Source organism: Tachyglossus aculeatus, chromosome 11 (assembly GCF_015852505.1).
Source record: "Tachyglossus aculeatus isolate mTacAcu1 chromosome 11, mTacAcu1.pri, whole genome shotgun sequence".
NCBI classification, from domain to species: domain Eukaryota; kingdom Metazoa; phylum Chordata; class Mammalia; order Monotremata; family Tachyglossidae; genus Tachyglossus; species Tachyglossus aculeatus.
Genome location: NC_052076.1, coordinates 66,479,704 through 66,506,911, shown reverse-complemented (window position 1 = coordinate 66,506,911; position 27,208 = coordinate 66,479,704). Strand labels below are relative to the sequence as shown.

Genomic DNA, 27,208 nt, shown 5'->3' with positions numbered 1-27,208 from the left:
TCACAAAATGGAAAAGGAAAGCAACATACCCGGATAGTCCTGCAGAGTAATAACTGTAACCCTCACAAACATCGCATTTAATTATCTTAATAACACAAGCACATTTCTGGCATCCCCTAAAATTCTCATGGTTCTCCGGGAATGCAGATATTTATCAATACTGGCATTTTAGTTCTTGCTCTCTAGCATGCAAAGCAATAATCCACAAGGACAGTGCACGATATTTGGTAACTCCCACGTAGATTACTCAGGCTAGTTTGGACCAGCAAAGAAGTCTGACAAGAAGTACTAGGCAGTTCTGCTCCTTAAAATGACTCCCCTCGACTGAACCCGAGGCTCCTCACTTCAAGGAGTCACATACCAGACAATTTTTCATTGACTAGTGGACTCCGGCAACTGACCCTATAACCTACCCCTTAAATCAGCTCTGAGAGTGCATGTGGAAGTTATACTTGTAAGATTAATCATGGGATGTGACCCATTTAATGGGAAATAAATGAACAAATGATTGAAGTACATAGGAAAGGGATAGTTGTGATGGTGATCCCCAGGTTCAAAATGAGGACACTGATGGTTTACTGAGATTACTCAGTAAACGGCTCAGATTACTGAGCCGTTTAAAGTCAGAGGAAATACTGAGTCTTACTTTCAACCCTAATATCATACACAGAATGCATCAAATCATTTCACCTTGCTTCAGTCCTACCTTTTATATATAATTTGATTAGCTGAACACTAAAACCTTGGTTATCCCACTTGGTATCAACCGGAAAGCTGTACTAACCAGCTTTGGTAATATTCCCTCAGAGGGGCAATCTCACAAGCCCTTGGGGAAGAGGTTTCAATCTGTGAGTCTTCCCTGGTGGGAATGCAGGCGAATATCATTATCATCATCATCATCATCATCATCAATCGTATTTATTGAGCACTTACTGTGTGCAGAGCACTGTACTAAGCGCTTGGGAAGTACAAGTTGGCAACATATAGAGACAGTCCCTACCCAACAGTGGGCTCACAGTCTAAAAGGGGGTACCAGATCCCAACTACTATGAGATTCTTCCTCTTCCTGATCTATGGCTTATTGCAAAGAGCATAGGCCTGTGAGTCCGAGACCTGGGCTGTAATATTCCCTCTGCCCACTTGCTTGCTATGTGAACTTAAATAAGTCACTCTAATCCTCTAGGCCTCACTTTCCTCATCTGCAGCATGGGGATAAAATACCTGTTCTCCCCCCGCCCCCGCCCCCGCCCCCCCCCCCCCTCGTTAAACTGTGAGCCCTAAGTGGGACAGGGACTGGATGACCTGATTATCTTCTTTCTGATCCAGTATTTAGTAAAATATTTGGCCCCTAGTAAGCGCTTAAACACTAGTATTATTACTACTATTTTATATTCAGGTAGGACACAGTCCCTGTCCCACATGGGGTTCACAGTCTACAGGGAAATTTTGCAGTTGGAGAAACTGAGGCCCAGAGCAGTTAAGGGACTTGCTCCAAGCAATTGCCAGCAAGCTATTGGCAGAGCCAGGATTAGAACTCAGGTCCTCCAACTCCAAGGCCCATGCTCTTTCCAGTAGACCATGCTACCACAGCTTTATTTTTTCTTTTCTCACTTGAACAACAACAAAAAAAATGAACAAAAATAGTTTACCAGAGTAAAGTCTCATGTGGGATGGGAGGTTGGAAAGCAAATGAGACAGGGGAAAAAATTAGAGGATTCATTCATTCAGTCATATTTATTGAGCATTTACTGTGTGCAGAGCACTGTCCTACACGCTTACAAGAGGATCTACTAAGAGGATCTACAGAGTGCAAAAATTTGTTCCAGCCCAATGAATAGACTGTAAGCTCGTTATTATTTCCAGCTCTGTAATATTATACTGTACTCTCCCAAGCACTTGGTACAGTGCTCTGCAACTGGGTTCTCTCCACCTCTTACAAAAGCAAAATCTTCCTGGGGGCTTGTAGATGCATGATGGAGTGGTATCCAATGTGATGTAGTGGAGAGAACACAGGACTGGGAATCAGGAAACATTTCATTTCTTTGCCTGTTTACTTGTTTTGATGTCTGTCTCCCCCCTTTTAGACTGTGAGCCCATTGTGAGCAGAGATTGTTTCTCTTTGTTACTGAATTGCACTTTCCAAGCACTTAGTACAGTGCTCTGCACACAGTAAGTGCTCAATAAATACGATTGAATGAATGAATGAATATTCCTTAGGCAAAAGAGATCCTGGAAATTCTAGCAGGGTTTGCTCTTCTGCTACTGTACTCAACCTCTTCTAAAACTATACTTACAGGTAATCTCCTAATTTGATTAAAAATTTGAAGAATGTAACACAGCCAGGGGTATTCAATCTTACCTAGATTTGTAGCTATACATTACTTGAGACTCCCAGGTGATTATGCATAGCTTTCAGTAGGCAACCCTGACTCTGAGATAACTGGCATTTTTGATTAATCGAAACCTCTCATTCCCCAAGTGTGCCAGATAACAAAGCTTTTACCATAATTAAAGAAATTAATGGGGAGAGTCATATTTCCCTGGAAGCTTTATTCACATCCAAAAAACAAGTACATCAAAGATTAGTGCTTTTTATATTCAATTACACATTGTTAAAATATATCCCCGAAATGTCGATGATAATAGCATCTTTAAAGAAGAAAGCCTGAATGTACCTTCTGCTGTCTGATGAAGTACCGGAGTCAGAAGATCCTGATAGTCCTTCACTTGCTTAGGATTTCCTCTGAAAACGCCTAAAATATAAAACCAAATCATTTTTGAACACCTAAAAATATCAGATCAGATTTATGCAGTTTTCAGTTTACTAGTCCACTTCATTCATAGTAATTTCGTACAGAGTATAAAAGGAATATTTAACTACGCTGAAACCAAAATCTACTGCAACTAATGGATTTTAAAAATTGCATTTTCGAAACCAAAATTCTTTCTTCACAGTAGATGTTCTCATTAAAATACCTCTCCCCTTCAGGGCTTCAAACTATTTCATTTCAGGTTTATATGTATTCTAATCATTATTCATTTGGCTTATTGCAACAGAATATGATATTGAGCATCCAGAGAGAGTGCCTAGCTGGAGACTGAAGCTCCTCAATGAAGATGATGGGTGTCGTGTAAATTTCTATAATTTTTTGAAGTACTACAATCCATGTGCTATCCTCCGAGTACGATTTTCATATCATCCTAACTCGTTTTGGGAAAAAAAAGAGAGGACCTGCTATTCAGCTCTTTCAAGCTATTCAGCTGTTTCACTTCTTAACACCAGCCTAGCCAAAAAGGGCCCTCCCATCCCTGATGCTCTGCATTTTTTATTGGATAAAAAAAAAAGTAGCTTTTGCCAATGGGGCCTGAAACACTTGACTCTTACTTTCCCAGCTAGGAACTTATTTTCCCTTAATATTTATGCCTCTAGGATTTTTTTTCTTTTTGAACTGTTCTTTTTTATATATATTATGGCAGTCTTGTCCTTTACTTGAAATTTATATCTCTTATTACAGAAATGGAGGAGTGAGAGACTGGCTAAATTAGTTGACGGATAGGAGAACAGGGTCCTGGAGAATAGTAAAAGAGACAAATGCCTTAAAATAGGTTGGGAAGAGGAGCAAAGGGGAAAATAGGAAACTATCATTTCTTCCACAGGGTGTTTTGAGCAAGTGGCCAACAGAATTTGGACATGTGGATGATACTGACTAGGTTACTAACATCTTCACGCCTTCTTCATCCTCAGGTTATCACACATCCACAAATACAGAATAGAAAGTCAATATGCTGGGACATCGGAAAATGCGTGTAATAGATTCATAGATGCGGAAGTAATCCTCAGTAAATCAGTAAGACACTCAATGGGACTTCATCATCATGCAAGAAAATAATGGGAAAAAACCTTGGAAATAGCTCAAGCTGTGTTGATTACTTCACTCTAACAAGAGAGAATATGTGCCTTCAGACCTCCATCTATTACATTTTGGTGCTGCCACTTTCACCATCTTCTGGAAGCAGTTTCTCTTTCCTGGTTACCAGAAGATATTTCTTTTCTTGGCTGCTGCTGCTGATGTCTGTAAAAGTTTCCACCCTCCATCTGGTAGGAGTTTCCACCCACCATACTTGAAATACTTTTCCCAGACTCACGATAGCAGAAAGTTGGGGTACTAGATGGGGAAGAGGGGGGTGGGTGTGGATGTAAAGCAAGGCTTTTATTAACTAATGTTTATTTTCTGTAAATTTGGAAAGCCATTCTGATTCTAACACTGTGTGATTTGGAGAGCTGAACACTAATTAACTTTCTAAAGTCTCAACATGATTTACATACAAAAAGTGATATTTTTTGCTCCCTCCCTTAAAATAAAATTGGAATTATGACACTGGAATGAAATACCAATATGTCCATACAGGCTTGCAAGTAAAACCCAAACCAACTGCATTATTTTTACAAACAGTCTCTTTTTCTTGCCCAGTGAGAAAAGCAGCAGTTGTCTTCCTCCCTCCCTCTGACCTATTCATAAGCAAGCCAGCTTTGATATGTTTTAAATCTGCGGGTTCTTTCCTGAAACCTACTCTGCTTTGCTTGCGTCCCTCCATGTCTCCCCACTTCTCCACCCCCATGTTAACACTACTGGTACTCAGATTGAAAAAAGGAGGTTACCTCTACTACATGAATTAAGATTAACAGCTAATCCCATTTAATACTCCTGTCTAATATGTAAACATGGTGCTTTGCAACAATGACTACAGCTTTCCCAAAAAGATGAGGGATGAGAACATGAATTGACTGGTTTTTTTCCCATTTTCCCCTTTCTCTTTATTATTGTTTCAAAATTGCACCCCCACAGTGAAGTAAGCTAGGTTACTTTAATACTTTTTTTAATATCTGTGACTGACTTTTGAGCACCAATGGCTTAAAAATTCATTTCTGGCACTTCCGCAGGAAAAAATTTGTAGACTTTTATTATCATTACCACTTTATTTATTAAGCACTTAACATATGTTGAGCATCAGTTTAAGCACTGGGGAAGATAGAACTTTTTGTAAATTAGCCCTCTCAATAGTTTTAGAAAAATTTCACCCTTTCCATTCACCCTCAGTGAAGACTGAAAAGGACCTGTTTCAGTTTTGGAAATACTTGAGAACCGTTCTCCAAAAGGCAATCATTTTTTCCCCTCGAGGCTTTCTGTCATCTCCCCTACTTAAAATGTCCTACTTCATGTGAGCTTGTGTTTAGGCTTCCTTTTCAAAAGGAAAGTTCTTGGTGAGCAGAGACCAAGTCTTCAGTGGCTAAAACAGCCATGCACACCTTCATGAGGATGTCTAATAAATAAATTGTTACTTACACACACATAAATCAAGTAGTCGTAATGGATTAAATGGGTGTATATCTTAAATACCATTTGAATAAACGTTATTCACATTCTTAAAACAAACCAATGAGGCTAGCAGGAAAAAAATGAGAGAGGAACGATGACTTTCAGAAAGATCCGAAATAATTTGAAACAGAATTCAAAAGTCTATCTAATCTAGCATCATTAATTTTAATTTATGGAAAAGTTAACATTATCAGATTAAAATCTGTAGTTGATTTTGTTGAAAATTCTAGAATAAAGTTTCATCTATGAAGTATTAGTCCATGATATTACATAAACTTAGTAGAATGTTAGTGTTAGGTTCATATCACTAAGTAGTGTCTACTTTTCTATGCCAAAAGACCTTAAATTCATTCTTTCTCTCTAGGAACCATGTCTGGATGCTATATTGAAGAAAAAAAAAGGCCTACTCACCATCAATCATCATATAGAGGAAAAAAATTGGGAATTCACATTCAATGCCATCAAAGAGCTTTAATAAAAGAGAAATATTTTAAATTTTAATTGAAAGGCAAGCCTCCAAAAATAAACACTTATTCCAATAAACATTTACATAATAAATATGTATTAAATGCATTCAATTTTAAGACTGGACCATTTTAGGCAATACAATTCGGTTATCCTCTTAATTATTTAGACCTCTGACAAGTTACAAGAGGCGTAATGGTTTCTGGAGCAACACCAGCTCTATTTCAAAGACCAAAAAAGAATTTGAAAGAAATGGAAACTATAGGCAAAGTGAAAAGAGAAAACATCAAGTCCAAAAAAGCAAACCATGAACAATGCTTAATGCACTCACCCTGAAATCAACTGTGAAATTAAATACGACAAATAACAATCCTAAGTATGCACCTAAGTGCATACTGAATTTTCCAGTAAAAAGGCATATTTATCACCAAGCAAACCAAATAATGAAAGGCTGACTGAGCACTTTGCCAGAATGAGTCTGCATGGGCTCAGGAGGCTAGAGAATAATAATAATAATGATGGCATTTGTTAAGCGCTTATTATGTGCAAAGCACTGTTCTAAGCGCTGAGCACTGTTCTAAGAGAAGCCCTGGAGAGGCTACAAGAAAAAGCTGGTTGGCCGGGGGGTGGCTGGCTAATCCTCTGAACAACAGTCAACATCTTGTCATCTGAAAGCAATCATTTTCTAGCTCTTCTACAAAGCCCTTGGCAATCTACCATTAAGGACTCCAAATCCTCCCAGTTTCGGTGGGCTACAGTAGGTCTGATGGGGCTTATAGTTAGGAAGAAGTGGCAGGAAGGGCAACAATCAGCCAACAAAGAAGAATGAGTTTGATTTTGGATAAGAGACAGGTGGGAAAGCTAATTGCTATTTTTGCACCTGTTTTAAGCAATGAAAGTGATTTCAAACCTGCACTTCAAAGGCTGGATTTAGAAAGAAATATTCAACATTCTTACAGAAAAAGGGAATTGGGATGTTGGTGTATTTGAGTCACAGAATAATAGGACATGGGGTCTCTAGCAGCACTCAAAATATAACCATCATCTTCCCTATAGACTTATGACCAAATCTAAGTGACTGGAAATCAATCATTTTTTAAAAATCAAACAACTGTACTCATTGAATGCTTCACCATGTTTGGAGTGGAGCACTGTACTAAGCAGTTGGGAGAATACAAAATAACAGAACACTGTTTATATTGCAAGGATCCTACCTTGATTTCTGCTGGTTTATAATACCGTCTATTTTGATCTTCCAAAGATGTTCTGTACCCATCTCTTAAGAAACGTTTGAAACCATACTTTCCTTTCAGCTTCCTCACAACTTTATCAAGTGTTTGACTGAACAGAGCATCATCATCCAGAGCAAAGGCAGGGTAACTAATGCAGGGAAGGAGAGCTGCATCTGTGTTCTGAAGAAATAGAAAAAAAAAAACAACACAAAATTAAACCCAGTTTCCCATTATTGCTAAAATATTCTGTGCATGATGTTCCTAGCAGACTTTGGAAAATAAATCAGAATGCAGACAACCAATTGATTTTCTAAATTTCAGGAAAGAAAAGGAGATAAATATGCATATGGAGTTTGACTGACAGGCCATGGACCTTTGAACAATACTGGAAGGACACTTTAAATATGGACACAATCTGCTTGGGACAAAAACATGGATCTCTTAATTGATAAGTGAGTATCTGGAAATTTTTGTTAATGCTTATGAGTCACATTTTTCAAAATTAATTGTCAGGAAGAAATTCAAATTGGAGATTAGGTTTGTCCTCTGGTGTATCCTTCAAAGAGCAGAAATAGGACACAGAGGGGTGTAACTTCAGTGTTTGATGGCAGGCTGAAAAAGGGCTGGGACAATTAGGAAGGAAAAGACTTGAAGAAATGGCAGAATAAAGGGACAGGTTCAAGTACCTTATCCTCTTAATTCAAAGAAACATGAAGTTTGGCAAAAGTATTCTTAAAATCCCCCAACCCTCATGTTACTCATATTGAGGCAAAATGGCAACTATGTGGCCCTGCAAAGAGATTAAAAATATTGATTTGATGGTCTTCTAGATCCCTGCTGACCTTGGGAAATCTTTTCAAGATTGAATTGTCATATCAAAAAGGAGTTTATGAAGCTGTTCTAAAGGACAAATACTTTATGAAGTCTCTGAGAAAGCTGCAGTCAGCCTATGTGAGAAGGAGAAAGACACCGAAAGAAAGAGAAAACTGGAGTTTTCTTCTTGAATTTTCACAGTTCCACTGAACTAGGAGGATGCAACATTTCAATTTGTTTTCTTAAAATACTGTTTCTACAAGATACTGAAACATACAGATCTAGCTTCTGATGAACCAATTAAAGCTACTAGAATACAAGAAAAAAGAAGTACCATATAGCCTTTTTTCCCCTAAATTAATTCCTCAAATATTTTCCCAGCTACTTACGTGAGACCTGGATTCTCTGGGTAACAGTGAACAAAGAGTTTGTCTATTTCGATTATGAGCATCGAGATCCACAAATATAACAGACCAAGAACATCCCTGAAATAAAAGAAGGATGGTTTGAAGTAAAGACAGAAACCACTATGGCCATTTGAATACAAGATTTGGACAAAGACACCAATTTCTCCTATTTAGGGATAGATGGCAAAGATTCTCTCTATGCCAAACCCTCTCCTTTTTAATATCTTGGGTATATGTGGAACTGGTTCGCTACCATAAGGGTACTCAACTGGCGGTTTTATAGTTGGAGGTAAAGGCAATCAGAATGAGCCTGTGAGTGGGGAGGGCCAGAAGCAGTCCTTCTCTGGTGGTCCTGTTCTACATGGGCTCAGGTTCCCCTTCAAATATCACCTACCTTTGCTAGCCCAGCAAGAGGGACAGAGGCCCCGCTCTTTCATGGGGAAGCTTCCCTTCATCCTTAACCTGTTCCTGACTCAGTCACTCCTCCTCCTCACCATCAATGGAACCTGGCTCTCCCCAAATGACACGGTCTCCCCTGTAGCTCTCTTCAGAGTGGGCCTCATACTCTCACTCCCCCAGATGCACTGAGAAATGAGGAGGTGTTGGCTTCCTTCTCGCACCCCAATGTTGCCTTCGCACCACTCCACCTCCCCTATCCCTTTCTTTCCCTTCTTTAGAAGCCCATATCATCCGCCTCTACCACCCACTCCAGATTCTAATAAATGTCATCTTCCACCTCCTGGGTGCCACTTCCATCTTCTTTAACCATTTTGATCCCTTTCTCTCATTCCTTCTCTCTTTCTCCATGCCTTCAGTGATCCTTCGGGACTTCAATATTCACATACATGTTCCTGATGGTCCTTCTGCCTTCTATGACTCCTCAACTCCTCTGACCTCCTGCTCCACCCCACCTTGCCCACTGACCAACTTGGACACACACTCAATCTCATCATCTCTAAGCATTGCAAAATCTCTTCCCTTACCAACTCTGAAATCCCTCTATCTGACCACAACCTCCTCTCCCACACACCTCCTCCCTGTGAATCTGTACTATTCCCCCATAGAGACCTCTGATCTTTTGACACCATGCAATTTTCTCAAAACATCATGCCCCATTTAGCCTCCATACCCAAACTACCTTTTCTTGAAGATCAAACTGATGCTCTCGACACCACCCTCTCCACTGAACTCAACTCACTCACTCCCCTAGCCCTTCGTTGATCTCGTGCCACTAACACGCAGCCCTGGATCATCTACACAGTCTGCCTCCTACGCTCTTGTGCACGAGCCACAGAATGCTGCTGGCGGAAATCTAAATACAGGCCGACTTTGTACACTTGAGATTTATCCTTGCTTGCCTTAACTCTGAGCACTCTTCTGCCCAGCGAAATTATTTCTCCACCCTTATGGACACCTATGCCCATCGCCTTCATGAGTTGTTCCAGACATTTAACTCCATTCTCAGACCCCCTGTCCCTCACTTCCCCCATCCTTTGCCCCCAATTACCTTGACACTATCAGGTGTGAGCTCCCTAACTTTTCTTCAAAAACATTCAGGACATGTCTCCCCACTCCTCAAAAAACTCCAGTGGTTGCCCATTCACCTCTGCAACAAGCAAATACTCCACACCACTAGCTTCAAAGCACTCAATCACCTTGCCCCCTCCTGCCTCAACTCACTACTCTCCTACTATAACCTAGCCCACACACTTCATTCCTCTAATGCTAACCTTCTCACTGTGCCTCGATCTCACCTGTCTCACTGCTGACACCAGCCCACGTCCTGCCTCTGGCCTGAAACACCCTCCCTCCTCAAATCTGACAGACAATTACTCGCCCACCCTTCAAAGCCTTACTGAAGGCACATCTCCACCAAGAAGCCTTCCCAAAGCCCCCCTTTCCTCTTCTCCCACTCCCTTCTGCATTGCCCTGACTTGCTCCCTTTGTTCTCCCCAGATCCCAGTCTCACGGCACTTATATACATAACTGTAATGTATTTATTTATATTAATGTCTGTCTCCCCAACCCCTGTAGACTGTATGCTTGTGTGGGTAGGGAATATATCTGTTTATTGTTGTATTATACTCTGTGTATGGTTGTATTATTGTATTGTACTGTACCTTAGTACAGTGCTCTGCACACAGTAAGCGCACTGTAAGTACGACTGAAAAAATAAATGAATTCAGGACTCTGGAAGGGAGCTTTTAGAAGAGGAGAGATGCAGCAACCACTAATTTGGAAGGAATGGCAGCTCCTGTAGCTTCCCTTCCCTTCCCATGACTTCCCTCTCCATTTCCCCAAGTCAATCCAAGTCATTCCAAGCTTTGGGCCCTGGAACACTGGGATCCGTTCACCTCTGCCATCCGCTTCTGGCTGATGGAATCTCATCAAGGCACATGGTTTCGGGTGCAATTACACCCAATTGGCTCCCAGTTGCCTTTCACACCAATGAGCAGAAGTTACGGGGAATGGAAATTTCTTTGGTACTCAATAATTCTTTAGGTGCTAAAAGCAACTTTCTTTTTGAATTAGAAAATCAAATCCTGACTCAGGCCATTTTTTCCAAAGGACAAAAGTATTAAATCGTTTTACTATCTCTGCCTATTGACTTTTCAAGCTTTTCAATTATTCTTACCAGAATTTGGGAAATTCGAACAATACTTGATGTAATATAATATGACTAACTCTTGTAAAATGTATAATGTACTCAAAGCCTTTACGGCACTCAACAGGAGGGTAATGGAATACTGCCATGGCATTTCATCAAACTACTCTGTAGGTGCGGATTCCCAGAAACATGACACTTTGTCCCAGAGCCCTCCTCTGGAGGCTGACAGAGCGTCATGTTGCTGGGAATTGGCTCCAAGTTGGGATTCAAGATGGTATTGGGAGTTACACTGTGGAATGGTAGCTCAGGGGAAATCTCCACCTGGCCAGGTATAGTTTCCAGTTTGGAGACCCTCACCATAGTTGGATGAAATCTGGGAAAAGGAAGATCCTGGAGAGGGATCAATCAATCAATCAACCGTATTTATTGAGCGCTTACTGTGTGCAGAGCACTGTACTAAGCGCTTGGGAAGTACAAGTTTGCAACATATAGAGACAGTCCCTACCCAACAGTGGGCTCACAGTCTAAAAGGGATAGATAATAATAATAATAATGATGGCATTTGCTAAGCGCTTACTATGTGCAAAGCACTGTTCTAAGCAGTGGGGAGGATACAGGGTGATCAGGTTGTCCCATGTGGGACTCACAGTCTTCATCCCCATTTTACAAATGAGGTAACTGAGGCACAGAGAAGTTGTGACTTGCCCAAAGTCACACAGCTGACAACGGGCAGAGCTGGGATTCGAACCCATGACCTCTGACCCCCAAGCCCGTGCTCTTTCCATTGAGTCACGCTGCTCAAACCAGAATGATTAAAACATTCTGCTGGAACCACTCCAACAATGTAGAAATCTAGATACTTGACATTTTTGTCCTCTGGAAAGTTGGTCTGAGTCAGGATTTAATTTTCTACTTTGAAAAAAAGTTGCTTTGAGCACCTAACGAATTATTGAATGCCAAAGAAATTTCCATTCCCCGTAACTCCTGTTCATCGGGGCCAAAGGCAAGTGGGGGCCCAGTTAGGGTAATTGCACCTGGGATTCTGCGCCTTGATGAGATTCCATCAGCTAGAAATGGATGGAAGTGTTAAATGGGTCCCAGTGTTCCAGGATCCAAAGCTTGGACTGATAGTTGGGGGCAAATGGGGAGGAGAGTGATGAGATGGGAAGGGAAGCTACAGGAGCTGCCATTCCTTCCAAACTAGAAGTCATCACAGATACCCCGAGTGACCCAGTTTGTCCCTCTTCTCCCTGAAGTTTTGTAAGATCACCAAGCTGGCACAAGTCTCAGAAATCCCAGTAAAGGCGAAAAACAGATATTGGACTTTGGGGAATCAACTTAACTAACGCACGTGTTTCTCGTAAAATCAAAGAAATCAAAAGTCCCATTAACACTCATCATCACTTTTAGTAGAATACAAAATCAAAACCAAACACCAGAATGCATCGTGGTCTACTGGAAAGAGCATGGACGTGGGAGCCGGAGGACCTGGGTTCTAATCCCTCATTCACTCATTGAATTCATTCATTCATTCCACTGTATTTATTAAGCGCTTACTATTTGCAGAGAACTGTACTAAGTGCTTGGGAGAGTACAATACAAAAGAAAGCAGACGCATTCACATTCCCTGCAGACAATGACTTTACAGTCTAGAGTGGGGGGAACAGACATTAATATAAACAAAGATATTACAGATGTGTAATACCCTCATTACTATTAAACTTCATGGTTAAGATAGCTATCTCAGCTATTTCTCAAAGTTAAATTAGCTTCATTGGTATTTATACAGCAAAACTGTAAGGGAGATAGGATTATCACTTCTAAATTGGTGGGAAAAACATTTCAGGAAAGAAGCAGGAAATCTTTTATCCGTTCTGTTAACAGAAACCTTACAAAATCCCAATATTATAAAGAACCGAATTATTTATTAAATTAAAATTCCTCAATAGTGACAGTGTCTGAACTCTCCCATGACTTCTCTATCATTAATGGTTTGCCTCCTTTACTAAATTATCCCCTGGATTATACCAATCTTATTGAGGCTCAGGACCTTAATGTGTGATCCGCACTTGATTTAGAATGCAAATTGAGTCAATTAACAAAGTCATTAAAAAAGTAAATGAATTCAAAATACTTGGATAATTTAATTATAGGTGTTCCTAAGATGGCCATCATTTCAGTTTTCTCCTTAAAAATTTCCATTGAAGGAGACTTCTCCAGCTCCATTTGGGAACCCATTCAAATGCTTTCTCATCCTATTAGCCAAGACACTTATTTAATTCCAGGTATTCAGAAATCAAACCCAGGATACCCACGATATCCCCTGTAAAACATTTCCTTAAATATAGTCTTTGCACAGCTCACCCACAAGGAAAGGAAAATGACAGCACAATTTAAGGAATTCTTGTCTGGACTTCCAAGAAAATTTTATTTGCTTGAACAAAGCTTTCATACTTTTAAGGGGGATTTGATAGAAAAAACTTGGGCTTATCATAAATTCTGAATTCCCAAAGAAGCACCATATCCTAGGAAAAAGAGCACAGGCCTGGGAAGTAGAGGATCTGGGTTCTAATTTGGACTCTGCCACTTGCCTGCTGTGTGACCTTGGTGAGTAACTGAACTTCTCTGTGCTTCAGTATCTTCATCTGTAAAATGGGGACTCATTCATTCATTCAATAATATCTGTTCTCTCGCCTCATTTGGGACAGGGGCTGTGCCTGGCCTGATTATTGCCTGGCCTGATTATTTTGCCCCTCCTCTACTCTTTAGCATAGTGCTTGGCACATAAGAATCACTTAACAAAACTGCAATTATTATTATAATTCAACTCCTAGGACAAGGATAGAGGTTCCAACTAACCTCTTTGACATAAATGGAAATAGAACATAGCTAACGAATATGATCATCTTTTACTTTATTGTGAGTGGATTTTACATTTTGGAGAGAATTCTACCCTGATTTGTCCCCAGATAAGATAGCCACATACACATAACTAAAATTGCTATTAAAAGGCCCTTTAAAGGACACAGGACTACATATCTTCTCTAATGGATGCATCCCATTTCATGATATATCATCAGATTACTTAAGGTCTCGGCTAGCAAATGTGCTAGATAACTGTCAAAATACTACTTCTGAAACTCTTTCATTACCATGACAAACTACATGTCGCCAATTTTCTAATAATTTCAAAGAATCTTTACAACATGAGTCCATGAATCCACTCATTTCATGCCTGAGACATGAATTTCTAAATTAGGTGATGACTGTGAAGTAGGCGAGAGCTCATTCATTCAACTGGGAATGGCTGTTATTCTTTACATCTAGAGCACTTTACATGACATTCAAACAATACAGCTGAACAACAATATCCTTGGTTTCTACTACTTAAAGATCAAGGAGGAACACAAATACATAATTTGTCTATTATACTATGTTATTAAATATTTCCATGAGGAACTGCACCAAGAATATCTTAGAATCAAGTAACATGGGCTTTAAAGTCCATCTGGGGACTATTTCTAATATTCCCAATATATCCCTAAGCAATGCCAGGTTGAACATCACAAAAAACCCCAAATACTAACAAAAGTTGCATCTTTTTGAGAAACCAGCCCCAGCACACTCTTTACCATCCATCCAGATTTTTCCTCTGAATTTTTAAAAGGGAAGTTTACAAAAATACATAAATAATAACAGTAATAATAATGGCATTTTTTAAGCACTTACTACGTGCCAAGCACTGTTCTAAGCACTGGGGGGATACAAGGTAATCAAGGTGGTCCCACTTGGGGCTCACAGTCTTCATCCCCATTTGACAGATGAGGGAACTGAGGCCCAGAGAAGTGAAGTGACTTGCCCAAAGTCACACAGCTGACAAGTGGCGGAGGCAGGATTAGAACCCATGACCTCTGACTCCAAAGCCCGTGCTCTTTCCACTGAGCCACGCTGCTTCTCTAAATGACTGTGCTTCCTTCTCCAACAGTGCTCCTCTCCCTGGTTATGACTCCTGAAATGTGAGGGTGATGGGAGAGAAAAACGTTGCCAAGAGACAGGCATCCAAGGAGATATTTTTTGTCATCAGCTACACCAAACTGCCAGTGCTGCAATCCAATCAGCTACAGAGTTTCACAAAATGACTAAATATAAATTAAACTTCATCGACTTACTGTGCTTTCATTAAAAGAGAAGTGTGGGTAGCTGCGCAGCTTCATTTAATGCTTATCGATCCAAAATGAGGTAATTTAAAACATCTGATTACTGACAGAAAAAAATGCCATTTATTAAAAATGGGGTCTAATTCCCACCCACATATTCTTTCCAAGTATTTAGTGGGATTTACTTTTTGAAAAATATAGAAGTCTTGTCTTCAATGAAGTTTCCATGAACTCAGGAAGTGTGAAATGTTTGATATTTTTGAGACAACCTGTCCTGCATATGAATGTATGTGTGTATGAACATGTGTATCTGTCCCATATATAGCTGGAGGACACTTGGAGAGATAATCTGGTTCGGAACCCTGATTTTGGGCAGATAAATTACAAAAATGCCCAGGACAACTAGTCAGCTATTCTTTCCTTAGAGAATACAAAAGACTTTACATATTTGAAACAGATTGTAAGCTTCTAGTGGCAAGGGGTCATGCCTTTTAAATATTCTATTGAGTGGATTCAAACTGCGAGTTTTCATCACGCTGAGATACTAAACACAAGAAAGCTTGCATAGCTTTTGCCAGTCTACAAAGAGGTGACTTTTTTAGGGTCTTTGTTAAGTGCTTAAGTGCCTACTATGTAAGCATCCAGTGCATTGTATTAAGCACTGCTTAAGGTACACCCTAATCTGGTTGGACACAGTCTCTGTCCCACAGTCTTAATCCCCACTTTACAGATGAGGTAACTGAGGCACAGAAAAATGAAGTGCCTTGCCCAAGGTCACACAGCAGACAAGTGGCAGGGCTAGGATTAGAACCCAGGACCTTCTGACTCCCAAGTCTGTGCTCGATCTACTAGCCCACGCTTCCTCTCCTTTACTTGACAGAAAAAGTAATCTTGAAAATATATCTCCAGGAAAGTGCTTTTAGACTGTGAGCCCACTGTTGGGTAGGGACTGTCTCTATGCGTTGCCAGCTTGTACTTCCCAAGCACTTAGTACAGTGCTCTGCACACAGTAAGCGCTCAATAAATACGATTGATGATGATGAAAGTGTTCCTGCTCTAGTCTTTAGAGGTTTAAATATCCAAAACCAAAGCTTTCCCTTTCTGACTGTTTAAAAGCCATCTCCTACTGAATGGAGTTCGTTGTGTAAATTGAACTGAAAATAAAGCAGAGTATCTTAAAAGAGAGATGTAAATAGGCAGGGGCTATCACTTGGCATTACCATCCTTCTTGGTACTAATCCGGAATTCTTTTGAAACCAAGTTCTCCCGGCAAAGGTCCCGAGGAGGTTCGTGGTACCTAAGTTGGATTCACCAAGCCTTTGTAATGTGTTCTTCCCAGGCACTGATTTTTAATTAGGCTACCACGCTTTCACCCATCTTAGGATAGCACCTGGAGAGTTTCCAGTACTCTACCAGTCTTGTTTACAGGAGGGAGAGTCAAGCAGAGGCCTACCCGTTCTATTCCTGGCTTGGCCAGTGGCTAGCAAGTGGATGGAAAGCCATTTGCTTCGAGCCAAAACTTACCCGTGCTGGGCAGCAGCACCACGGGAGAGAGTCGAGGGAGGAGACTCGAGTTTACTGCGCGGAAGGAGGCAATGGAAAACCACTTCCATATTTCTACCAAGAAAACTCTACGGATCCACTACCAGAACGACTGCAGACGGTGGTGGCGTGTTCTGGGAGAGATGTGTCTATGGAGTCATTATGAGTCGAAGATGACTCAACCATTGTAAGACAATAATAATAATAATGATGGCATTTGTTACATGCTTACTATGTGCCAAGCACTGTTCTAAGTGCTGGGGGGATACAAGGTGATCAGGTTGTCCCACATGGGGCTCACAGTCTTAATCCCCATTTTACAGATGAGGGAATTGAGGCACAGAGAAGTGAAGTGACTTGCCCAAAGCCACACAGCTGACAAGTGGCGGAGCCAGGATTAGAACCCATGACCTCTGACTCTCCAGCTCATGCTCTTCCCACTGAGCCATGCTGCTTCTCAAGACAAGGCTACACTTCCAATAACATAAAGCTACATTACGAAGTGATTCAACACTACAAGAATCATAAGAACTTTTTAATAAACTACAGTTTAGCTGCAACATTTTTAATTTAACTGTTGAAGCTAGAAAAAAATATATTTCCAATTAATTCGGCGCAATTTTCTGCAGCCCAGGAGAATACCTGTTCTGTTAATTTAAAAATGAAGAAGTTGGGGGGGCTTAATTTATAATGGTCAACCTTTGCTTGCCTAAACACAGTGTTAGGCAATAGTTTTATCTGTTTCCATTTCTCCATTCAACAAACTAGTTTTTCTGCTTGACAACCCCTTTGGATGATGATTTTGACACCTGTCTACATGTTTTGTTTTGTTGTCTGTCTCCCCTTTCTAGACTCTGAGCCCGTTATTGGGTAGGGACCATCTCAATATGTTGCTGACTTGTACTTCTCAAGCGCTTAGTACACTGCTCTGCACACAGTAAGTGCTCAATAAATATGACTGAATGAATGAATAGGCAATCGCCATCCTCTATGCGCCGGAAAAATCTGAATCTACATCTGGGGAGGTGAAATGGGAGCTAAATCTCCTCCAATTTGCTCTGTCAATGGTCTTGTTGTGGCATTTTCGTTGAATCACTTAATTCCGCTAGGTTTATTTGGTTGAAACGTCAATTGTTTCAGCTTTTTTAAAGAATGTAATTATGCTTGTAAGATACTGAAAAGGCAACCGGATAAACCAAAGCAATCTATCTATTGATTGAAAAGGTATAAAGGATTTACTCTTTTTTTGAGCCAACAATGCCTTTCCCTGAATCTTCCCTTATCAACAATAAACAAGTTTCTCAGCTAAAGTAACACCAGACCCTCTCCTTCTCCCTGAGCCTCAGTTTTTCCACCTGTCAAGAATCATGTTTGACTTCTGCTTAACCAACGAAGATGTTACCACTTGGAATAAAGAAGCAGTGTTGGCTAATGGATAAAGCACGGGGCTGGGAGTCAGAAGGACTTGGATTCTAACCCTGGCTCTGCCACATGTCTGCTGTGTGATCTTGAGCAAGTCACTTCACTTCTCTGTGCCTCAGTTACCTCATCTGTACAATGGGGATTAAGACTGTGAGTCCCATGTGGGATAGGGACTGTGCCCAACCTGATTAGGTGTACCTACCCCAATACTTAGTGTCCTGGAACATATTAAGTGCTTAACAAATATCATAAAAATAAATACATAAATAGAAAAAAGTCTGCAAGTTGAGGACCTACTTTGAGGACCTACTATGATCCACTGTAAGCTCTTTGTGGACAGGGAATGTGTCTGTTTATTGTTGTATTGTACTCTCCTAAGAGCTTAGTACAGTGCTCTGCACATAGTTAAGTGCACAATAAATACCACAAATTAACAACCCCGAAAGACTTCCAAGTACTAAATATTTAAACCCTCCTGATGTGTGCAGGCCTCATGCAGGTGGAGAAAGAAATGCTTTGCAATGTGTCAGAGCTTTTCAGAGTTCTACCTCATGGGTTCTAATCCTAGCTCTGCCACATGTCTGCTGTGTGACTTTGGGTAAGTCACTTCACTTCGCTGGGCCTCAGTTACCTCATCTGGAAAATGGGAATTAAGAGTGCAAGCCCTATGTGGTACAGGGACTTTGTCCAACCTGACTACCTTGTATCTATCTCGGCACTTAGAACAGGGTTTGGCACATAGTAAGCACTTAAGTACCATAATTTTTATTATTATTATAACAAGATTCCTGAGGGACAGGGACCAGGTTGAATCCCCACCACTAATAATAATAATAATAATAATAATGATGGTATTTGTTAAACGCTTACTATGTGCAAAGCACAGTACATTCTTTCCCAGTGCTCAGCAGGGCTCTGACACAGTAATGAATGCTGTTACTATTGCTACTACTGCAAGTAAACTGGAAAAGATCAGAATAAGGCTCCAATCCAAGAAAAATTCCTGGAAGTGGCTTTTCAGGTTTGAATATGGTTCTGTGGTGGTGGTGGGCCCCTGCCCCTTCCTGCCGTTTCTTGGTGAAGCTTCTTGTGGGCAGGGAACGTATCTACCAATTCTGTCGTACTGCACTCTCCTCAGGTGCTCTGCACGCAGTAAGCGCTCAGTAAATACCACTGATTTAACTGACTAAATAGCAGCTGGAGAAGGAAGCCGGAATGTTGGAGGTGGCCCTCGTGCCTACCAAACTTGAGCCATCTTGTGCCACTAACCCACAGCCCTGGATCGTCTCCACAGTCCACATCTTTCGCTCCTGTGCACGAGATGCAGAGTGCGGCTGGCGGGAATCTAGGTATCAGGCCAACCTCGTCCACGTCAAGTTCTTCCTTGCGTGCTTTAGCTCTACCCTCCAAAATTATTTCTCCACCCTTACTGACACCCATGCCCATTGCCCTTGCTGGTTGTTCCAGACATTTAACTCCCTCTTCAAACTGCCTTTCTTCCCACCTCCTCCATCTCTTGTCCCTAATGCCCTGGCCAACCTACTTGGAGAAAACTGAAATTATCAGGCTTGATGCCCCCCAAACCTCTCCAGTCCCTTCCCCCTCCTGCCTCTTCTTCAACTCTCCCATCTTTCCCAGCAGTACCTCAAGAGATTTCCCGCCTTCTCTCAAAACACTCCTCCCTCCACCTGTGCACTTGACCCCATCCCTTCACACCTTACTCAAGCACTTACGCCCTCTCTTATTCCCACCCTGACTGCCATCTTCAACTGTTCACTCTCCAGTGTTTTATTCCCCACGGCCTATTCTTGAACAGTTTACATTTCTTCCACTCTATGTACAAAATGGCTCTTGATATTCCTGTTTCTGGCCCTGTCCAAGTCATGTGACTTGGGTTTTTGTAACATACTAGAAGAGGGCTGGGAGTTTATTACATGTCAGACTACTCCTGGGGTTGCTCTACCCTTGTCCTGTTCCCTTTTCAGCTGGATTGGCTGTCTTGAGGGCTCCAGGCTATCGCATCTTGATCTTCCTGACACTCCAGCTACCCCTTCTCCTCTTTCCCTCTGCTCTTCCTCCTTCTTTCCTCTTCCTTTCATTCATTCACTCATTTAATCATATTTATTAAGCGCTTACTGTATGCAGAGCACTGTACTAAGCGCTTCGGAACGTACAGTACTACAATAAACAGTGACATTCCCTGCCCACAACGAGCTCACAGTCTACCTGTTCTGGACCTCGCTGTGGCGACACAGCCAATCATCACCAACTAGTGATCCTGAGCCACAGTGCAATGCATAATAATAATAACAATAATGGCATTTGTTAAGTGCTTACTATGTGTAAAGCACTATTCTAAGCGCTGGGGGATACAAGGTGATCAGGTTGTCCCACGTGGGGCTCACAGTCTTAATCCCTATTTTACAGATGAGGGAACTGAGGCACAGAGAAGTTAAGTGACTTGCCCAAACTCACACAGCTGACAATTGGTAGAGCCGGGACGTGAACCCATGACCTCTGACTTCAAAGCCCGGGCTCTTTCCACTGAGCCACGCTGCTTCTCGTCATGCATGAGTCTAGACCAAGATAACCTCTACAATCAGCCAGCCCCAATTCACACAACCCACATAGTCAATCTGTCACCAAATCCTGTCAGTTTTTGTTTCAGTTTTTGCTTCTCCACTCCTCAAGGACCTCCAGTAGTTGCCCATCCTCTTCTGCATTGCATAGAAACTCCTCTCCATTGACTTTAAAGCAATCATCTTGCCCCCTCCTACGTCACCTTGCTGTTCTCTTACTATAACCCAGCCCGCAAACTTCGCTTCTTTAATGCCAACATCGTCACTGAACTGCGATCTTGTCTATCTCACCGCCGACCTCTCACCCTCCCTCCTCTTATCCGACAGAAAATTACTCTCCCCACCTTCAAAGTCTTAATGAAGGCACATCTCCTCCAAGAGAGAAGCAGCGTGGTTTAGTGGAAAGAGCACAGGCTTGGGAGTCAGAGGACTTGGGTCCTAATCCCATCTCTGCCTCTTGTCTGCTGTGTGACCTTGGGCAAGTCACTTAAATTCTCTGTGACTCAGTTACTTCATCTATAAAATTGGGCTTAAAAGTGTGAGCCCCATGTGGGACAACCTGCTTATCCTGTCTCTACCCCAGGGTTTAGAACAGTGCTTGGCACATAGTAAGTGCTTAACAAATACTGTAATTATTATTATTATTACTATTCCCTGACTAAACCCCCATTTCCTCTTCTCCCACTCCATTCTGCACTGCCCTGGTTTATTCCCTTTATTCACCCCTCCCTCTGCCCCATAGCATTTAGGTACGTATCGGTAATTTATTTATTCCTACTGTTGTCTGTCTCCCCCTGTAAGCTTGTGTGGACAGGGAATGTCTCTGTTTATTGTCTTAATGTACTCTCCCAAGCGCTTAGTACGGTGCTCTGCACACAGTAAGCGCTCAATAAAGACGATTGATTGATTGATCCTCCATCCCCTCTCTCCACATTGCTACACACTGGCCTCTCGCCAGACAACAGAATCAGTCCTTTGGTCGATCGTATCTACTGAGCACTTACTGTGCACAGAGCGCCCTGCACTAAGTGCTCGGAAGAGTCCAACGCGACGATATAACAGGCATATTCCCCGCCCCAAACGAGTTTACAGTCTAGACGGGGAGACAGGCATTTACAGGAATAAATTACAGATATGCACATTATGAGAAGCAGCATGGCTCAGTGAAAAGAGCCCGGGCTTTGGAGTCAGAGGTCGTGGGTTCAAATCCCGGGCTCCGTCACTTGTCAACTGTGTGACTTTGGGCAAGTTACTTGACTTCTCTGTGCCTCAGTTCCCTCATCTGTAAAATGGGGATTAAGTCTGTGAGCCCCGCGTGGGACAACCTAATCACTTTGTATCCTCCCCAGTGCTTAGAACAGTGCTTTGCACATAGTAAGCGCTTAATAAATGCCATCATCATTATTATTATTATTATAAGAGAATGGGTACAGACCCCCACCCCCCCATCTCAGAGACCCAGAGGGAGCACGCACTGTCAGAGCAGATGATCAGAAGCAGCACTGCATGGCCCCTCCCCAGACTGATCCAGCCCGGACAGTTTAGCCACTGGCCCTGCCCAGCCTTCTACCCGGGAACCCACTGCTGCTATCCGACCTCCGCTCTGAGCCTGGTTTCTGGGGTGATGATGGTTTCCTTGGATTCTCCCTCCATTCACCCTCCTGCCGCTGCCCTTCGGGGGGGTGTTCTGGGGTGGAGAAGGTCGAACTGGGGAGCAAACTGGCTGGGTCTGGTCCGGCCTTACAATTGCATGAATTGAACCGCAGGCCCAGGCTCCCACCAGAATGTTATATCGTACTCCACCAAGTGCTTAGTACAGTGCTCTGTGCCCAGGAAGTGCTCAATAAATATGACTGATTGATGGTGGGGACATGGGGACATTCCAACTCCGCCACATGTCTGCTGTGTGATCTTGGGCAAGTCACTTAACTTCTCTGGGCCTCAGTTACCTCATCTGTAAAATGGGGAGCCCCACGTGGGACAACCTGATCACCCTGCATCCTCCCCAGCGCTTAGAACAGTGCTTTGCACATAGTAAGCGCTTAATAAATGCCAATTATTATTATTATGGGGGCTGAGGGAAGCAATGTGGCCTGGTGGAAAGGGCACGGACTACGAGTCAGAAGACCTAGGTTCTACTCCCGGCTTCGCCACTTGTCTGCTGGGTGACCTTGGACGAGTCACTTCACTTCTCTGTCTCTCAGTTACCTCATCTTAAATTGGGGATTAAGACTGCAAGCCCTATGTGGGATTAGGACTGTGTCCAACCTGATTACCTTGTACCTACCCCAGTGCTCAGAACAGTGAAGCACTGTTTTTTACCTTAAAAAAAAAAAAGGAAGAAGGGCAACAGCCCCTTTCTGGGGACCCTGAGCAAGCCACTTAACGTCCCCTTTCTGGGGACCTTGGGCAAGCCACTTAACTTCTCTGTACCTCAGTTACCTCATCTGTAAAAGGGGGTTTAAGACTGTGAGCCCCACGTGGGACATCATGATCACTTTGTATCCCCCAGCGCTTAGAACAGTGCTTCGCACATAGTAAGCGCTTAACAAATACCATTATTATTATTATTATTTCTGGCCCCTGTTGAACAAGCCCAGACTCTAGCCTAGGCAGTGACATCCATCACATCATATTGCAGGAGATATCATGGCCAATCCAGGTAGAATTTATTTTGTAATTTCACCTCTGGCGATGTGTTACACCACTAAACTTCCCCTTTCATTTTTTATGTTTTTTATAGGTTCATATTTTCGTTTTTTATATTTGAGATTTAAATTCAATCTCCAGCCACAGACTGTAATAATGAAGACAGGAGGGATAATGTATTTAGTAGAAGTAAAAAAGCAAAGGAAAAGTTTCTAAACTTGAACTCCTAAAAGAGCAAAGGCAAAGAGGGTCATGGTTTCATTTTTTATATTTGAGATTTAAATTCAATCTCCAGCCACAGATTGTAATAATGAACACAGGAGGGATAATGTATTTAGTAGAAATAAAAAAGCAAAAGAAAAGTTTCTAAACTTGAACTCTTAAAAGAGCAAAGGCAAAGAGGGCCATGGTTTCATTTTTTATATTTGAGATTTAAATTCAATCTCCAGCCACAGATTGTAATAACGAAGACAGGAGGGATAATGTATTTAGTAGAAATAAAAAAGCAAAAGAAAAGTTTCTAAACTTGAACTCTTAAAAGAGCAAAGGCAAAGAGGGACGTGGTTTCTGAATAAAGAAAAATGAACCCTTTTATTAGGCAATGATTCTCTGGCCAGGAAACCGGAATTAATTCACCATTTCTTTTATTTTGTACAGTGGGGAAAAAAATTCCTTAAAGATTGAACTGACTTCGCTACATGAATTTTGGACATTCTTTGATCTGCAGTGAAAGCAATTTGTTAAAGAATAACCAGAGTTAATTGAAAAAGTAGAACGAATGAACACTGAAAATGTTTTCACTACCTGGTTGCCAAAGAGGTTGAATCCGTTAATTGCTTCTAAAACTGCTTTTGCTAAGCCGACAGAGCTGGAAGAGGGGGGAGAAAAGGGGGGGGGGGGGGAGAGAAAAGAGAATGTTTGTTACTCCGATTCTCCCGGTATATGAATAAATAATGAAAAACACCCCAGAAGACTCTTTAAATACAATTCTCCTTGGTTAATATCTGCGGCAATCTTAACAGGAAGACTAATGGTGCCAATGGACAATTCTGGCACTTTCCCATTTTACTTGCTCTTTCTCTCAGTTAGTGATCACCTGGGAAAAATATTTCCGTTCTTACCTTGTTTCTAGGCATTGGCTAAGCTACTTAAAGTGGTGGCTTCATTTCAGTATCATTACTGTTCACCAACTCTAAAGAAAGTTCACAAGACAGTGCTGAATGATGAGAAGTGTCTGTAATTACCACGTCACAGATCATTAATTTCAGATCGCTGTAATGGAGCCATCAACTCTACGCGTTAAAAAAAAAAATCATACCCATTTCTGCTTACCATTGTGTGGATGAATGTCTATGTTCAAATACATGTAGATATGTTTGTACATATTTATTACTCTATTTATTTATTTTACTTGTACATATCTATTCTATTTATTTTATTTTGTTAGTATGTTTGGTTTTGTTCTCTTCCCTTTTAGACTGTGAGCCCGCTGTTGGGTAGGGACTGTCTCTATATGTTGCCAATTTGTACTTCCCAAGCGCTTAGTACAGTGCTCTGCACATAGTAAGCACTCAATAAATATGACTGATGATGATGATGATGAATTCAATATAATCTATATATATTTTTTGGCATTAAGTGGATGATGAGCATCCCTTGTGCTATTTCGCCATTTCTTTTGGGGCACCATGTCCATCTTAATAGGCAATAATCATCATCATCATCATCAATCGCATTTATTGAGCGCTTACTATGTGCAGAGCACTGTACTAAGCGCTTGGGAAGTACAAATTGGCAACACATAGAGACAGTCCCTACCCAACAGTGGGCTCACAGTCTAAAAGGGGGAGACAGAGAACAAAACCAAACATACCAACAAAATAAAATAAATAGGATAGATATGTACAAGTAAAATAAATAAATAAATAGAGTAATAAATATGTACAAACATATCTAATAATGCAAATTGTATTTAAAATACCAAAAAGGCTTATATGTTATACTCGTCTGATGCTGTCGAGTCGTCTCTGACTGGTAGCGACTCCATAAATACATCTTTCCCAGAATACCCCACCTCCATCTGCAATTGTTCTGGTAGTGTATCCATACGGTTTTCTTGGTAAATATACAGAAATGGTTTACCACTGCTGCCTCCCACGTGGTAAACTTGAGCCTGCACCCTCGACTCTCTCCCACGCCACTGCTGCACAGCATGGGTCAGTTTTGACTTGTAGCAGATTTCCTTCCACTCGCTAGCCACTACTGCCCAAGCTAGGAATGGAATAGGTAGGCCTCTGCTTGACTCTCCCTCCCATTGCCAAGACTGGTAGAGTACTGGAAATTCTCCAGGTGCAGGCCTAAGAGGGCTAAACTATTGGCTTTAAATCCCTCTAAGCCCAGTTTTTGCCGCAACTCTCCTGCATCGCATAAAGCTTTGTGGTGAATGTTTTCTTCAAAGTAAACACTTCACTGTAATCACTTGGAAAGCAATGCTTTTCTCATCAATTCAGCATTTCTCTAAATCATTCATATCAAAAGGTACTTAAAAGCTACATTTTCCTAGGGAACTGTTCATAGCAAAACATCGATGCAAACTTGTTTTACCTATCTTACCACATGAATTATTAAACTTGGGGTACTGATGGACTGATTTGGTGTGGGTGCTCTATTTTTCTAAAAGTGTCTAGGTAAGGTTTAGCTAAACTGCACAATTTTTTTCACCTGGATTTTCGTTTGATCCCAGATAAAAAGCCTTAACTCAGTGGATGAAACTTTATGAATTTATTTAATAAAAAAATAAAATCAGCTAGTGAATAACTGCAATGTTTTTGCCTCCCTCCCCTCTCCACCACTATGACGAGGTTCCCAGGAACAGCAGAGGGAACACAAAGGTTGAGGGGATTGACTGTGAGCCCCACGTGGGACAGGGACTGTGTCCAACCTTATTTACTTGTATCCACCCCAGGGCTTAGTATAATGCCTGGCACATTGTAAATGCTTACCAAATACCACAATTATTAGCGTGGCTCAGGGGAAAAGAGCACGGGCTTTGGAGTCAGAGGTCATGGGTTCAAATCCCGGCTCTGCCAATTGTCGGCTGTGTGACTTTGGGAAGTCACTTAACTTCTCTGGGCCTCAATTACCTCATCTGTAAAATGGGAATTAAGACTGTGAGTCCTTCGTGGGACAACCTGATCACCTTGTAACCTCCCCAGTGCTGAGAACAGTGCTTTGCACATAGTAAGTGCTTAATGAATGCCATTATTATTATTGTTATTATTATTATTATTATTACAAGCACTCGGGAGAATACAATATAATAAGAAATATTCCCTGCCCACAACAAGCTTACAGTTTAGGGCTGGGGGAGACAGATCTTAATATACATAAATCACAAATATGTACATAAGTGCTGTGGGGCTGGGAGGGGGGAAGAATAAAAGGAGCAAGTCAAGTCATCACAGAGGGGAGTGGGAGAAGAGAAAGGGGGGGCTTAGTCAGGGAAGGCCTCTTGGAGGAGATGTGCCTTCAATAAGGCTTTGAAGCGGGGGAGAGTAATTGTCTTTTGGATATAAGGAGGGAGGGTGTTCAGGCCAGAGGCAGGACATAGGCAAGAGGTCGGCAGTGAGAAAGACAAGATCATAGTACAGTGAGAAGGTTAGCATAAGATGAGCAAAGTGTGAGGGCTGGATTGTAGTAGGAGAGTAGCGAGGTGACTCTGGGCAAGTTCCTTCACTTCACTGTGCCCCGGTTACCTCATCTGTAAAATGGGGATTAATGCTCTGAGCCCTTTGTGGGACAGGGACTGTGTCCAACCAGATTTGCTTATATCCATAACAGCGCTTAGTACAGTACCTGGCTCACCTTAAGCGTGCAACAAATACTACAATTATTATTATTGTTATTATTCTGAACCCTTTGATCCCTTTATCTCACATTCCTTCTCTCTCTCCATC

The 27,208-nt window shown here is 41.7% G+C and overlaps 1 protein-coding gene and 1 non-coding gene across 4 annotated transcripts in view; both read right to left on the bottom strand.

The window, feature by feature from the left end:
- The window catches only part of PHKB (phosphorylase kinase regulatory subunit beta), a 261,142-nt gene that overhangs the window by 109,680 nt on the left and 124,254 nt on the right, over positions 1 to 27,208 (bottom strand). For all 3 annotated transcript variants that reach the window (XM_038753617.1, XM_038753619.1, XM_038753618.1), the window contains 5 exons: positions 24,057 to 24,120; positions 8,278 to 8,373; positions 7,058 to 7,255; positions 5,790 to 5,847; positions 2,676 to 2,753 (listed from right to left, as the gene is read on the bottom strand). In XM_038753617.1, coding sequence (XP_038609545.1) covers positions 2,676 to 2,753; positions 5,790 to 5,847; positions 7,058 to 7,255; positions 8,278 to 8,373; positions 24,057 to 24,120 — 494 coding nt within the window. The remainder of the gene's footprint in view (positions 1 to 2,675; positions 2,754 to 5,789; positions 5,848 to 7,057; positions 7,256 to 8,277; positions 8,374 to 24,056; positions 24,121 to 27,208) is intronic.
- Positions 25,479 to 25,619, bottom strand: LOC119935300. Its single transcript, XR_005453185.1, has one exon. It is a non-coding gene; the product is annotated as a small nucleolar RNA SNORA7 (small nucleolar RNA).